Source organism: Ooceraea biroi, chromosome 9 (assembly GCF_003672135.1).
Source record: "Ooceraea biroi isolate clonal line C1 chromosome 9, Obir_v5.4, whole genome shotgun sequence".
Lineage (NCBI taxonomy): Eukaryota > Metazoa > Arthropoda > Insecta > Hymenoptera > Formicidae > Ooceraea > Ooceraea biroi.
The window spans coordinates 9,838,964-9,854,805 of NC_039514.1; the positions used below are offsets into that span (position 1 = coordinate 9,838,964).

At 45.8% G+C, this 15,842-nt stretch overlaps 1 protein-coding gene across 1 annotated transcript in view; it reads right to left on the reverse strand.

Moving 5' to 3' along the window:
* The window catches only part of LOC105284703 (G1/S-specific cyclin-D3), a 40,627-nt gene extending 27,139 nt beyond the window's left edge, over positions 1-13,488 (reverse strand). Inside the window, exons 1-2 of the mRNA XM_011348427.2 lie at positions 12,405-13,488; positions 3,580-3,795 (exon numbers count right to left, since the gene is read on the reverse strand). Of these exons, the coding sequence (XP_011346729.1) occupies positions 3,580-3,795; positions 12,405-12,599 (411 nt within the window). The 5' untranslated portion in view covers positions 12,600-13,488. The remainder of the gene's footprint in view (positions 1-3,579; positions 3,796-12,404) is intronic.
* Positions 13,489-15,842: the final 2,354 nt, after the last annotated feature.

Below are 15,842 nucleotides of genomic sequence, written 5' to 3' on the forward strand. Positions count from 1 at the left end.
GCTGATGTAATTCTCCGCGTTTCGTCGAGGACCGACCGATCGATCGATCGAGCGAGCAACTCGTGGGACGATCGGCAGGATAATCCTGTGGTTCTTGCGATAATTATGATAATTTGATTGAGCTACTTGGGACTCTTACTCTGTCTCTTTTTCTTTTAAGCGACAGCAATTTTTCTGAGCTCTGAGCGAATCGCAATTTGCGAGATCGAGTTAACGAAGGAGAGGACGAATGAACGAGACGTTCGTAGCAAGAAGACTATGTCTATGATTTGTGAGCTCCGCCTTAAACAGATCGGATTATGGACCGGATTTAGCTTCACTTAGTGTGGAACTAGAAGTGATTATCATTGTGAAGTTTGAACTTCAACAGAATTTAGGAAACTCTCACAATTATGTACAATGATGTATAATATGCAAAAATTATACACAATGTAATCCCGATTTATTTAATTTGATTGACGCGTCGTTCTTTAAGATACTGTCCAATTAACAATCCTAATAATATGTCACGAGGCATGAAAATTGCATGTATTAAACAGACTGTCTTCTACATTGCATCACTACTGCCTCGGAGGATAATAAATTATTTAAATTTCATAGTAATTCGACACTTTCGCGAGAATGTTCGCCATTGATTTGCTTTGCGGTGCCGCCAAGTTAATTCAGGCGGAGTGAAGAATAATTTGCGTATCGAGGAGATATAAATAAATATCTATCGCGCGCGCGGATGTCTCGCCGCAGTATTATAAATACGCATATTTATCGTACGTCACTCTTACAATAAATTCGCGAAGAAAGAGGAGGATTTCGGGAAGAAAGAGAAGCAGAAAAACTCGCCCTTCTGCATTTTGATTACAGATAAAATTACACTTATGATCGATCTGGGATTCATTCACACGATTCACGGGACGAAAAAAACCTCTTTCTCGATACACGTGTCTCTCACGTTACGTCGACGCGGGGATGTCGCGAACGGTCTCCGTCGTCATCGGTATAATTAAAGTTCGCCAGTGGGGAAACGTCGTGCGGACGCGGTATTTAAACGATTATACCAATGAGGGAGTATCAATGCACGATTAATTGGCTCCGTCTGTCTGGCCGGATGGCGATAATGACGATCCCGCTGGTAGCCGGCGATCGCGCACGCGAGTTTCTCCGCGAAAACGCGCGGACGGTATTTAACTCTCGAAGCCGCAACAAATCGACGCGACGTCACAAGGCGGACAGGAGAAAGAGAAGGAGAAAGACAGGCAGACGTTAGGGAGAGAGAGAGAAAGAGGAAGATACGAGACGATAGCCATCCCATTATATTTGAAGACCGCCTGGCATAGAGCCCAAAATAGTCCACGCGGAGCCACGTCACCGTCGTGCGAGGAGCACCTTGCGGTTGAAAATTGCGTTTCTGGATCGACATCGCTTGCCTAGTGAACGCGATTCGGCGTGGTGACATGTCTTCATCGTCTCTCATATTGCATGGATGCATTGCAATCGAAGCCGGTTGGCTTTTTAGCAAAATTGACTCCTTTACTACTGAGTTCGTACTGTTTGCTCTCTTTGTGTTTCTTTCTCCTTCTCTTTCATACGATTGTCTTGGAAGCAGGAAGACATCGCGTTTGGGCGTTTAACACAATCCGCGTCGTTAATTCTTGTGCGGTCCCAAGACCGGTTTGGAGAGGCCCAGGTTGTGTTTTTTTTAACGATGAGACGACCTCGCGGATTTTCCTGGTGATTCTCGTTAGAGAAAGAAAGAGATACATCGAAATCAAATATGAATCAAAACCGTTTGTTGCGATTTGGAGATTTGTCAAATCTGTGGTTTTTCTGCTTGTCGAAGCTACCGAATCGGGAATTCATAGGTTTCTATGCAGATCTCGGGATCGTACACGCTCACAAAAAGTTTCAAGAGTCAACTACGTGACCACATGATCGAGATCGCGACATCGATCGCCTTTCTCTCATTCTTACGTGTGAGTACCAGAGTGCGCACCGATACTGTATCGCCGGGTCAATAATCGTAAAAATAAACAGCATGCTCTCTCTTGGCGGATCTCTCTGTCTCTCTGTCCGTCGCGCGAAATAATATTAAAGAACTCTAAATATTACGGTATTTCAAGGCTCTTTCGAGACGGACCGTGTTGAAGAACGCTAAGACCGAATTACTTGGCTGAAATGGTATTCACCGAGCTGATTTCCAACTGCGAAATTCGGGTAAGAGCGATTGTCATCGCCATATTCGCATAGGACTCCAATTTCTCCCATAAAAGTTTTATAAAGGGAAAGCCGATTCTGGACGATCCGAGAAGGCGACACACCTTGCGAAATATTACTCATTCAATTATTCCGATACCGATATCGAAAAATTTCCTAATCGTTACGAAACGATCGTACACTTATCTATGTACAAACAAAAACATTTCTTCTTCATACTTCATACAAAAATACTTCAAATTAGATATCTGAAATCACCAAGCTGGACGAGTATAGTACATTTAAATTAACAGCGCGGTGAAACGAGACGCGAATGCGATCTCTGCCCACTTCGATGATCTACAACTTCGGTAATGATCAGAGATCGCCGAAATGGAAACTAGAGAGACTAAAGCTGGAGATTAAAGAAATGCAAAGAAATACACGGTCACGCCTCTAGTAGCTTCGAGCCTGATGGAAACTGGTTTATTCGGAACCGCCGTGCCGCTTTGTAAATCGGCCTTTTATCTACGTTCTACCTTTCGGGATCGTTGCGAGGAGGAAACAGCTTTCTATCTACCTCCACATCTGCATCTAATGTCTGCGGACGTACACGGGTTCACGCGAGAAATGCGAATATATCTCGCCGACCGTTAGCCCAAATACATATATGGATCTTGCGGATGCGAGCGAGCGAGTCGCGTCTCGCGTTCTGCACGCGCGTAATGCGACGAAATCGGGGAGCCCCGCTTTGATATCGATCGATCGTTCCCGTGGCGGATCACCTCCTGGTTGCGTTAGCACAACGCATTAGCAAAACGCTCGCTTGGCGAGAATTATGCGAATGTCACGCGAGTACGCGGCGCAGAGTGTAGCGGTACCGTGCGTGTATTTTATTCGTTCGCACGTGGCGTAGAATCGGTGGGATCTCCTCTCCCGCAAATTGACGCACGTATCGCAACGCATTAGCGAGTTGTGCAAAAAGCGAGAAGCCGGTACTGGACAGCGCGAGAACGCTGGACGCGGTTCAACGTACCGAACGCTTCGATTTGCACTGATAAGAACTTAAGTACATAATTAAAATTAAGAAGAAAAGACACTCTCGCGTTATCCTTCGGCTCCTCCTGCTTGTAATTAATGCACGTAATTCACTATCTCGTTTCTCGTCAGTTTTCCCCAGTCTCAGATACTTCACGCGGTGCAGGCGCCGGCCTTTTAACAGCCCAGGGATAAGATAAAATTTGCGATTTGCGCATCTATGTGGGTCAACAAAAGATTGATACGCAACTCGCAGACTATTATCAGTGGAAGATCAAAAATCGCAAACCGGCTCGTTGAAGAAGCTATTGTATCTGTTTTCATGTCTGTCGTTCAATGTTCGTGTACACTTACCCCTACGTCGTCGATGGTGACGGAGTTATCGGTGTAAAAGACCAGGAGCTCGACTGTGAATGGCACCGTCTCGCGCAGCTTCGACGCCAGCAGCAGGCAGGCGGTGCCGAGCAGTTGTAGCTGCGATTTCCTGATCGGGCAGATCGAAAGGAACCTGTCCACGTAGTTCATCGACAGGGGGAAGATCTCGTCCTGGCACTTTTGCTCCTCGCATACCTGCAAATGCGACAGAATCGCGTTAGAGGATATCGCGCGACGAGGACGTGTGATCAAGCGCCGATGATAGGAATGGCTCTCAAGGTCGATCGAGCCGGGGAATCGACAGCCGCGTTATCGCAGCTTCGGATAACACGATGCAAATTTCAGCTCAATTGATCTCTCGGCGAATCGTCGAGTCCTACGTGGCCGCCGCGTGAATGTGTCGAGTGCTACTTCGTGTTTTACGCTCGAGTGCAGTCGTGTAAAAATTCACACGATGTAGACCGAAGTAGCTAATCGACTCGAAACGATCGACGAACCGAGTTCTCGCTTTACCTTCCTAAACGGTGTGTTCCTCTCTTGTTTTGCTGCTGTTTGAACGAGGCGCCTGGAAAGCGGGGACAAAATACGAATTCTCGCAGGGTATATCGGTGATAGACATAGACGATGTAGCATGCATGGATGTCGTACCGGATTTCCTCCGATCGCATTTTAGCATGGTCGCAAAACTGAAATGAATGCGGGTTAATCGCCTCGGCCCGCAGGTCGGGGAACTTTCCGATTTTGAGTTCTTTCAAGCCAAATTTTCGGACTTTAAATTGTGTAAGATCTGGAAAGATAGTCGAAACTAACAAACAGGTCGTATAGAGGATCGGAATGAAAACAAGTTGATCACAACAGTAGGAGTTATTGGCCGTACAGCCTAAGACCTAGGCGTGTGAACCAGGGATCCCGGAGAGTTCGAGTTCAAATCTAAGGCAGTCTCCTAGTTATTTTTCGCCTCTTACAATTCAGAAGTGGGATAAAATCCGCTACCCCTCGAAGACAGTTGAGATTCATCCGTTATCCCTCGGAGAGGAGGGAGTTGAGAAGCAGCTGGCCGGTAGCGAAGCCTGAACATGGAGGTCGGGACGGACTCAGAGGAGTGAACCAACATGGAGATTGGGAAGGACTCAGAGGAGTGAACCAACATGGAGGTTAGGAGGGACTCAGAAGAGTGAACCAAAAATGGATGTTGGGAGGGACTCAGAAGAGTGAACCAAAAATGGAGGTTGAGAGGGACTCAAGTGGAGTGAACCGACGATTTGGAGACATTTGGGGACGAATGTAATGTCAGGCTGGCCGAGCTGTAAGATCTGGAAAAATAGTCGAAACTAACAAACAGGTCGTATAGAGGATCGGAATGAAAACAAGTTGATCACAACAGTAGGAGTATTGGCCGTACAGCCTAAGACCTAGGCGTGTGAACCAGGGATCCCGGAGAGTTCGAGTTCAAATCTAAGGCAGTCTCCTAGTTATTTTTCGCCTCTTACAATTCAGAAGTGGGATAAAATCCGCTACCCCTCGAAGACAGTTGAGATTCATCCGTTATCCCTCGGAGAGGAGGGAGTTGAGAAGCAGCTGGCCGGTAGCGAAGCCTGAACATGGAGGTCGGGACGGACTCAGAGGAGTGAACCAACATGGAGATTGGGAAGGACTCAGAGGAGTGAACCAACATGGAGGTTAGGAGGGACTCAGAAGAGTGAACCAAAAATGGATGTTGGGAGGAACTCAGAAGAGTGAACCAAAAATGGAGGTTGAGAGGGACTCAAGTGGAGTGAACCGACGATTTGGAGACATTCGGGGACGAATGTAATGTCAGGCTGGCCGAGCTGTAAGATCTGGAAAAATAGTCGAAACTAACAAACAGGTCGTATAGAGGATCGGAATGAAAACAAGTTGATCACAACAGTAGGAGTATTGGCCGTACAGCCTAAGACCTAGGCGTGTGAACCAGGGATCCCGGAGAGTTCGAGTTCAAATCTAAGGCAGTCTCCTAGTTATTTTTCGCCTCTTACAATTCAGAAGTGGGATAAAATCCGCTACCCCTCGAAGACAGTTGAGATTCATCCGTTATCCCTCGGAGAGGAGGGAGTTGAGAAGCAGCTGGCCGGTAGCGAAGCCTGAACATGGAGGTCGGGACGGACTCAGAGGAGTGAACCAACATGGAGATTGGGAAGGACTCAGAGGAGTGAACCAACATGGAGGTTGGGAGGGACTCAGAAGAGTGAACCAAAAATGGATGTTGGGAGGGACTCAGAAGAGTGAACCAAAAATGGAGGTTGAGAGGGACTCAAGTGGAGTGAACCGACGATTTGGAGACATTCGGGGACGAATGTAATGTCAGGCTGGCCGAGCTGTAAGATCTGGAAAGATAGTCGAAACTAATAAACAGGTCGTATAGAGGATCGGAATGAAAACAAGTTGATCACAACAGTAGGAGTATTGGCCGTACAGCCTAAGACCTAGGCGTGTGAACCAGGGATCCCGGAGAGTTCGAGTTCAAATCTAAGGCAGTCTCCTAGTTATTTTTCGCCTCTTACAATTCAGAAGTGGATAAAATCGCTATCGAAGCAGTTGAGATTATCGTTATCCGGAGAGAGGATTGAGAAGCAGCTGCCGGTAGCAAGCTAACATGGATCACGGACTCAAATGAACCAACATGAGATTGGAAGACTCAGAGGAGTGAACCAACATGGATTGGAGGACTCAGAAGAGTGAACCAAAATGGATTTGGAGACTCAGAAGAGTGAACCATGATGAGGACTCAGGGAACGACATTGGAGACATTCGGGACGAATGTAATGTCAGGCTGGCCGAGCTGTAAGATCTGGAAAGATAGTCGAAACTAATAAACAGTCGTATAGAGGATCGGAATGAAAACAAGTTGATCACAACAGTAGGAGTATTGGCCGTACAGCCTAAGACCTAGGCGTGTGAACCAGGGATCCCGGAGAGTTCGAGTTCAAATCTAAGGCAGTCTCCTAGTTATTTTTCGCCTCTTACAATTGTTCACAATGATCTGCTTAAAAGAGGTAGAAAAAATATATTAGCGGAGCAGAACGTTCGTTGTCACGGAGAAAAAGCAATTAACTGATTGTTATCAAGCTATCTCGCGATGCACTTGTGCATAAATGTACAAATATATTTATAATATTTAAACACTATTTTTATTAATAAAGCATATTTTGTTGCACAATTTATTATTTGTTTTTATTCAGTATTCAATTCATCTTCACGCGTACCTTTAATTTCTGTGAAAACTAAACCGCACTTCGTCGCAAATTCCTCTGGGATTTTCGAAACACTTCCGAAGTCTCCTCCCATTCGATCGTATTACAAACGAAACAATCGAAGAGATGATACCTTATCAGCGATTTGTGGGCTATCGCGTGCATCACCGGGACTATCGCGGGCGGAATCACATTTTTTCGCTATCGCATGTTTATTACCGCGTGTTTACATAAATTGTCGTCGGCCACCTTTGAGGTTTCGGGCGCCGCCGAATCGCACGTAGGATCGCCCAAGAGAATTAATTTCGCCCGCGCACCCCGGGGTGCCTCGATCAAGAGCGGCTACGAATGATCGTGCGTCGTCCAGGCGCGAGAGTTGGACTTATTGAGCGTGACCAATGATCGCCAGCTAGCCAGTCAGCCCTTGGCGACTGCGCATGCGCACGCACATATACACGCATGCACGTACGCACCCTTTGGTAATTACCCCGCCGCCACCAATTAGCAACAGCACTGGCTTAACGAAATAATCGCGCTGCATCGTCGGCGTTGAAAAATCCTGCGTGAGATTCGCCTCACCCGGTGGAGGGAAAGATGATGAGGGAAAAGCGAGGGGTTGGTCACTGAGGTAATCTTTGTACAAGGGCTAGGTAATTCTTAGGGTAGTCTCAGATAATCTGAGGTAATCTAAGGTAATCGTGATACCATGCGCGATATATATTCAGTATATCTAACCGCCGAGAGACAACCAAATTCGGAAACGCAACCTTTCATATGTTTTCGGGTCTATATGTCCGCCGAGCTGCCTACTCTGTGCTTGATTCTTTTGCTCTGTGCTAGTTTATTATTTTTTTCTGGTTTTATTATCGAAATCGATCAAAATGGAAAATTCTGAACAATCATCGAGGGAACTACCGGCTGAAACCAATACGGAAAATACGGCATTGATGAATTTTGACAGTAAATTGAAACTTTTGCCAAGTTATTTGATCGAACTGTTGTAGTATTAGGTAATCTTAAGGAATCTGAGGTAATTTAAAGGTAATCCGTATCAAGGGTAATTTTTGTACACTATAACCGCTAGTGACCAACCCCTCGGGGAAAAGAGATTTCCGTGGAAAGCGGTGATCGACGTACGCCGATTTCTTCTCGTTTGATTAATATCCTCTCGTGTTTGATTAATATTTGCCATTAACGGTTAGAAAATCCAGAATCGCGCGAGAGAAAAGAAAGAGAGAGTGCTTCAGAAGAGTGTTGTGCATCTGTTCAAACACCGACAAAAAATATCCACCCCGAGACTGTGCCGACTTGCGAGCGCAATTAGGCTTTCGGCTCTTGCGCCAAAACTCGGCCTCCCATTTACATTCGCGACTCGCCTTTAATTGGTAACCGATAACGGATGTCCCGGAGGCTTCTTCTCCCAAGATGAGGGCAAAACTTTGTTACTTTTATCTGCGTGACTTTATCGAATCCGCTGATCTCGCTCTCTTTTTCTCTCTCTCTCTCTCTTGCAAGTTCGGCGCCAATTAAGCAGAATTGCCGCCGATAAAAGCCGGCCGCGACCGGTGTTATGTCTCGCGTGCACCGATAATAATCAGAGGGATGAGGTAGAGGTGCAGCGAGGAGGAGGGGAGAATCGAGGCCCGTTCCTCCGAGGATCCGAGCAGTGTTCTTTCAGGAAGATCACGGAATCCAGAATTCGGACGAGGAGGAGGAAGTTCGGAACCGGTACAAATCCGGTGTCCAATTGCTCTGCGAGCGGCCCTGCGGGCCGGTAATTCAACACTCTCGCTATCGACAGCGTTCGCGCGAGTTTATATACGAGGTGTCGCGCGAGAATCCGACCGGTACCGATGTCTATGAAAGAAGCTGTTTCTGCACTTGACGCATCGAGCATCAGAATCGTTAATCGTGATTCGAAACACCGTGTTCGGAATCGCGTGGGACAATTCTGTAACGAGCGAATTGTACTCTACCTCTGTGTCAGTTCGAGCTTTTTTACGATAAGAACGACAACGATGCCCGAAGTATAAAAGTATACCGAGGAATCAATTTGACCAATATTGCTCCGCAGATAACGGAATTGCTCGCATTCTACGATTACATTTTCGAGCTCTACTCTATCTTATCAGAGGGATTCGATTTCGGGTTTAATAGTTAAGGTACATGGAAAATCAGGAATCATCGAGACCGATCTAGTCGTATCTTTCAAAGGATCGCCGAGGCGGCAAGCCCGAGCCAAGCCAGGAGTTTGGGACACCCCGTATAATTATCGATGTTAACTGCAGTCGCTTTTAAAAGTCCGATGCATTCCGACGACGCATACAGTCGACGACGAGCTGTCACTCGCGTCGGCTGAATCGACAAGCGAGCGTAATGTCGAAGAATTCGAAGCGCGACGCGAAGCGGATGGCGCATGCACGCATACGCGCGCGCGGGGCGACTCGCTTTCGAATGAAATGAAACACGCCGTCGAGGTCATCGCGTGAATTCGACTGTTGCCGAATTAAATGTCTGGGCGGGGAGCGCGGCGGCAATTAAACGCTCAGCGGAAAGAGAGCGATACCGATGCGACAGAATCGCCGAGCGTAAAGCGGCACCGAAGGCCGCGACGCAGAAGAGCCACGGCCGAATTCCTCGCATCGTCGTGCAATTCAAACTTACAGTTTCGCGAATGCGTCGAGCCAAGCGTGAGCTTTCGTGCGACGAAATATTCAATTTATAAACTTGACACATCAAGATTTCGTCGCTGAGACGAAGAAGAGCGGGATGGGATGTTCCTTGTCTACGATCGAAGAAAAACAATTTCATGCGTTCTGCGATGAACGATGAATTTCTGGGAGCGAGCGAGGAAGCGCGTAATCGAACGAGTACGTACATGCTATCGGTGTGTGAGCTGAAAGAGCGCGATATACTCCATATCGTTTCGGCCGCGATTTAAGCGAGACGCCGAGGAGGCACAGCGACACCGCGGGATCCGGTCCGGAAGCGGAGAGGAATTTATTACAGTATCCGAAGAAGGAAGTCGGAGCGGCAGGCCCAAGCAAACCGAAGCGGAATTCATTCATCGCGCGACCGATCGTTTCGTGTTTCAGTCTTTCGAATGCGAATGTCAATAAGGTGGTTTAAATCGCGTCCATTCTTTGAGAAACCCCAAAATATACGCTGGAGACGTTTTGAATGTTTTGCGCCGATTGTCCGGCAGTTCGTCCTTTATATCATCCGAAATGACGATCGCAAAATTGTTATCTCACGGGGCTGCCTAATCTCGAGCCTGTCTTTAACGAGAGCACGCTCGGTTCGGACGAGCGTAATTAAACTAGACGCAACTGACCCGAGCGATAGCTCGTGCGATTGCAGTATCGGTATCGCGGAATTTTGAAAATAAAGCGAACAAGCACGCATCTCTCGCTCGCTCGATCACTCGAGGGCGAGTACCCTCGTCGTTTAACAGCAGCAGTGGATTCAGTTCTTAAAATCGTCGATCCAGATCGGCGATCGATAATCGCACGATAGTGTGTGTGCGAGCCGATCAGCTGCCGATTTTGTTGGCTCTTTAATCGCGAATGGAAACGCGACGATGCGAACGACGACGAGCACAATTCCGTTATCGGCAGCCCTGGAAACGCGCGGTGACGTAAGTCGGAGGCGGCTTATCGGCTGCGGCCCGAATTTCCTGCTCAATGACAGCGAAATGTCAAAATCTTTACGTTGTCGCGTAATGAACCCGATATCGTCCAAGTCAATTAATGTTCACCGAATTACGGATTGAATCGAATTCGCGATAAGCGGAAGTAATCGCGTTGCAAAAGAAATAACACGCGATCGTTATGTACGAACTCTCTCCCCTTTCCTCCAGGCTCCCCCTTAATTTGCCACGCGTTGTAAATCACGCACGAGACGTGTTTCAGGCGTCCCCTCCCTTCCCTTGCTCTCTGTCCAAGTTAAACTCCTTCGCGAGTTCCACGATGGAATTCAAACGTTCGCCATTTAAATTTGCCATTTAATATTGACTGGATCTCAATCTGTTCTCCAGACACCTCGCATCTGATAAGATGTAGATAGGCAGACGCGATTGTGTATAACGCGGAGAGTAACGCCCGTTTCGCGCGAGCATCATAATGCTGCGGTGACAAAAGAAAAGCGAGCAGCGACAGTTTTTCGATCGCTTGCCGAAACATTCGATTGTCGGCATGCAGGAGAGAAAGAAAGAAAGAAAGAGGGAAAAACGAAGGGGGAGAAAAGAAGGATCTATTGCACCACACGATCCCTTTAACCTTGACTAATTCCCATTTCTCCGTGAATCATAATGTATAGGCCATTTCAGGCCGCATTATATGGATCCACCGAGTTCAGGTCTTGTGGCGTTCGGAATTTTGGCAAAACCGTCGCGTTATTCGGGAGAAGAGCAATCGGCCTGGGAATTAATCAGCTTCCAGCGACGCGCATAAGTGAAAAATTACCGCCGGCTAATATGCGACACCGGCATGAGGAATCGACGAGAGGAATTTAAACGCGACGAGACTTGATCGATCTTACGTGCGACTTTGTGCCACGAGAAACACGTGCGTATATGTATGTTAATTCCACGATATAATCAGCGCGCGGCACCGGCACCGACATATTCGGTCCGGCAAGTTTTACGATTATTAATTACCGCATTATGAGCACGTAAGTATTAATTCATCCGTTGGCTTATTTCTGGACAACCCGAAAACGTATGATGTGCGTGGTAAGAAGAAAAAGCATAGCGATTTCGGCACACGTCGAGCCCCCGTGATACCGGAATTTAAGAACCCGCGAACCCGCTCCCATTCGTTCTCGGAGTACATTTAAAGTCCCGAATCGATCGAATTACAATTGTTCTCCAAGTGTACCGATCAACTGTTATCTTCGTTGTTTTCAAATAGCAAATATCATAGCACAGTGTCGTGTGCGAGAGAACGAAATCATCGAACATTATACCGGGATCTTTAACTCTGTAGTGATGATACGATTGAAAATATCGTCGGCAATGAGTGTATTTGTCCTGTCATACGAATGCAAGTATGCCATGCCTGAATTTTGAGTCATACAAGTCCTCCCGTGAAATAAAGATAAATAACATAGATGAAACGGTGCGATAAAAACGAGGAGCAGGTAATTAGACTGCCATTAGGGGAACAGACTTTGTGTCCAAATTACGCTTTCATTCAAAATACATAATCATTAACGTTTCAAGACTTTGCCGACATTATTTAACTCAAATCACGATTTAATCTTCATAAAAAAGCAACAAAAATACTTATTCCCTTGATAACGATAATTAACGAATGCTATCGGCCATCATCCATATCGTGCTTTAAAGGGAAAATGCAGCAGCTAATCTATACAAACATTACTCGCCAGTGAATCACCTTTTCATTATTCGATCGTCAAAATTAAATTACCGTTACCAGCCGACGACAATCCGAGTCTCGCATTTCGCGAGATCCAGATCATTTCGATCTGGTCCCGATCGGACGATCGTCGGCCGGCATGGAGAGTTAATTGACGTCCACACACGTGGACCGGAAATTAGTATCGACAGCCCACCTCCAACATCCACTCGGCGACGATCTTGCGCATGTTCGGCGAGAGGTCCCATTGCACGCTCTCAAAGTATGTTCTGCTCGGGGCGTATCGTTCCTCTTTCTGCAGAAGATTCTGCAGAACACGGTCCTCGAGGAAAGCCGGGTCCAAGTATGCACGGTTCTCGCTCATCGTGGTCTCGCAGCAAAGGAGGTCCATGGTGTCGGTTCACGTGACAACAACGAGGACAATGATCTACCTCAAGTCTTGCCTTGAGACTTTACGATCACGAGGTTCCCTCCAAGTCTTCTGGGTTCACGTCCACGTGCTCGCTTTTTTGCGAGACTGATAAATTCTGATGTGAAAGAGAGGGTTGCGTATTAGGAGACACTTGATACTTTTTTTCACAGCGGACGGTCGATCACACACTTTGCGACGAGTCGCGAAATAACGAGCACGACGTCGGCAACGAAGAAGACGATTACACACGACTGTGTCTACGTATACAATCGAGTCACGCCGATACGACGAGCGTCAGGAGATACGATGTTCGCTCTTTCGTTCGATTAGTTCGTTCTACACATTTTCTTTCGTTCCGAGAAAAATATCTCTCTCCCTCTATCCCAAGCGGCGACGAATTTAAGACGCAAATTCTTCGTGTTCTATCGTACTCGTTACCGCACACGATAATTGCTTCGCGATTAAAAGCACAGTTAAAGACAATAAATAGCGTGTCGTATCGATGCTCAGGGGATTCTAAATAAATAAGTATAGTGCGCACGTTCGTTCTTGGTCGGTGTATCACTTTATCGTCGCGCGATTTACGTTTGTCAGTCCACTAACAATCCTTTCCGTTTTACTTCTTAGGCAGAAATACAAATAAATGGATAGAGCAGAATTGATCGCGCGAGGATGGGCGCAACACGATATGGCGGAATTTACACAAAAAAACCAACACACGAGGAAAAGCAGTATCCTCTCTGTACTTTTTCACGACGATCTGGCTCCAAGTCGAGAGTGTATCTGACTACGTACGATTTAAATGTCTTACGAGAGGCGAAGCACGCGAGATTGCCTCTCCACTTTTCTACGTCCAACACTTACGACTTCTCGAGTCAGAATGCCGGCGAAACTGGTCGCACGGATGGGTACCTCAGGTTTCTCCCCACCAACGGAGCGCCTGGAGTCACGTGGGCATGGCTGGACACCCCACTATCGCGGCGCCAGCGCGTCACGTGGAACGTAACCGCTCCCCACCACTGTCGCGCATGCGGAAAGACCGTGGCGCCAGTTCATTCGGTGTTTAGCGGTGCAGCGGGGTGGACGGGGATCCGCATCGTGTAAAGCGTTCCGTACGCTAGGCACCCAAAGGTCCCAACTACACGCGCCGAAAATGTACTCAATGCTACGTGGCGTTCTTACAGATAATGCGATTGCTGATTTCGAGCACGGACTTGATGGAAAAGAATTGAATGTATATTGCTCAATGAAGTTCCGCGTGTAGAGTGTATTAGTTTGAGATAGGGAAAGGATTAGTACACAACTGTCAAAAGTTATTTAAAAAAATATTGTATATGTATGTTGTATGCAATTGTTTATAAGATTTCTGCATTAGAGTCTTAAAATCATAAGAAGGGAAAATTTATCATCTACTTGATGTTTTATGTCACTCTTAGTGGTAATGTGGCAACCTGTTGATGTCGACTCACTATTATTCAACAGGTGACTTAAGCCAATAGATTTCATGATATTTTTAGAATTACATAGTTTAGTGGATACTTTTTTATAAATATCGAGAAAAACTTATAATTTATGACAAAATCAATTTTACCATTTGAAAAATAAACCAGACTTCGTAATGTACTGTTTCGCAGCTTTGCACTTCGATAGACTTCGCGCAAAATACTTTCAAGCGCTGCAGTAGAAATATTCGCAAAGTTACACGTTTTCTTCGTGAGAAAGTTAAATATCGCATTTTTTAGTACTCTCTCGTTCGGTTCTGCTGGCCTTGGGGTCCCGTTTGTACACGACCCGACACTGAACGAACGAAGCAGCTCGGTCGACTTCGGTCCCATTCGCTTTCATTCGTTCATCCAAGCCATCAGAGAGTTTCTCTACTTCACTCTTCACGGACGTGTCTTTCTTTAGGCCCAGCTCTTGGCCACTCTGCTCTTGGTTACCGTTGATTTGTTGGAGTCCGAATGCTCAAGAATATTAATTCTCTAAGGATTACAACACATTTCATAAACGACAAAATGTTTCTTTAAAAGTTCCTCTCTAAAAGAAAATTCAACCAAGAAGACAATGCGCTATGTGAGAAAACGTGCTCGTAACAGCTCGTAACAGAATGTGCTATTGATCTCTTTTGGTAAAACTACCGTTGTCCTTGCTAAAATATATTGCAATGTTACAGTGTTTGAATAAATTTATCTAGATATCAAGTTTAGCGAGACTTTTAAGCGATGAAGAGAAAAGTTTCTATTTAGTTACTGAGGTTTGGCAGTTTCCCTTCCAAAGGGACGACTCAATTAATAATTTGCAGCGACATTCTAGTTTTTATTAAAACATTTATTTATTTAAACATAAATATATACACTGCAAAACATGTCCACTTTAACTATAACGGAAAAAAAGTCTTTTTTTTCCGCTTTAACTTGTAAGTGTGAAATTAAAGCGGAATCATTGCGAGTTGTCATAGTTACGTTATTTTCGTCCGCTTTAAATATTTTAATATAAAAGGATTTTAATATAAAATCCTTTATATAAATAGGACTGCTAATAATCTAGCATTATAACGGATATTATAAAGGATGTGATCATCGGTTACGATTTCGGTCATACATATTTAAAGCGGACGAAAATAACGTAACTATGACAACTCGCAATGATTCCGCTTTAATTTCACACTTACAAGTTAAAGCGGAAAAAAATGACTTTTTTTCGTTATAGTTTCGCGGAATTTAAAGTGGACATGTTTTGCAGTGTAGAGAGCTGTAATTATCTTTGCAAAATATACTTTATTAATCGATATTTCTGAACGATTTCGAAGAGCTCGTTTTTTCTGATAAAACCTGTATTCCAAAAAGGAATGACTTACGAGCTACCTGTCAACCTCGTCAAAAACACGCAAAAAATTTTCCATCCATTTTTTCTTCATTTTTGTTAGTCGCTCGTCTTAGAAATTCCTATACACACGTGAACAACGTGAGGAGGAGGCAACGGTCGCTTCCGGCGAACAATTCGAAGCGATCACGAAAGTGACAGAGAGAAACAGAGACAGAGGCAGCGAAAGAGAAAGAGGAAGACGAGCGAGTGAAGGTGGTGAAGGAGATAGCGATGCGCGGGAGACGGGGAGGTGGGTGTAGAGGAGTCCACGTAGGAGCTAGAGTGCGTGTCCTTGGTGCACAAAACCACCGTGTGGAGTTTCGCCTCGTTTACGCGTACTACGTTTTTACTACACAA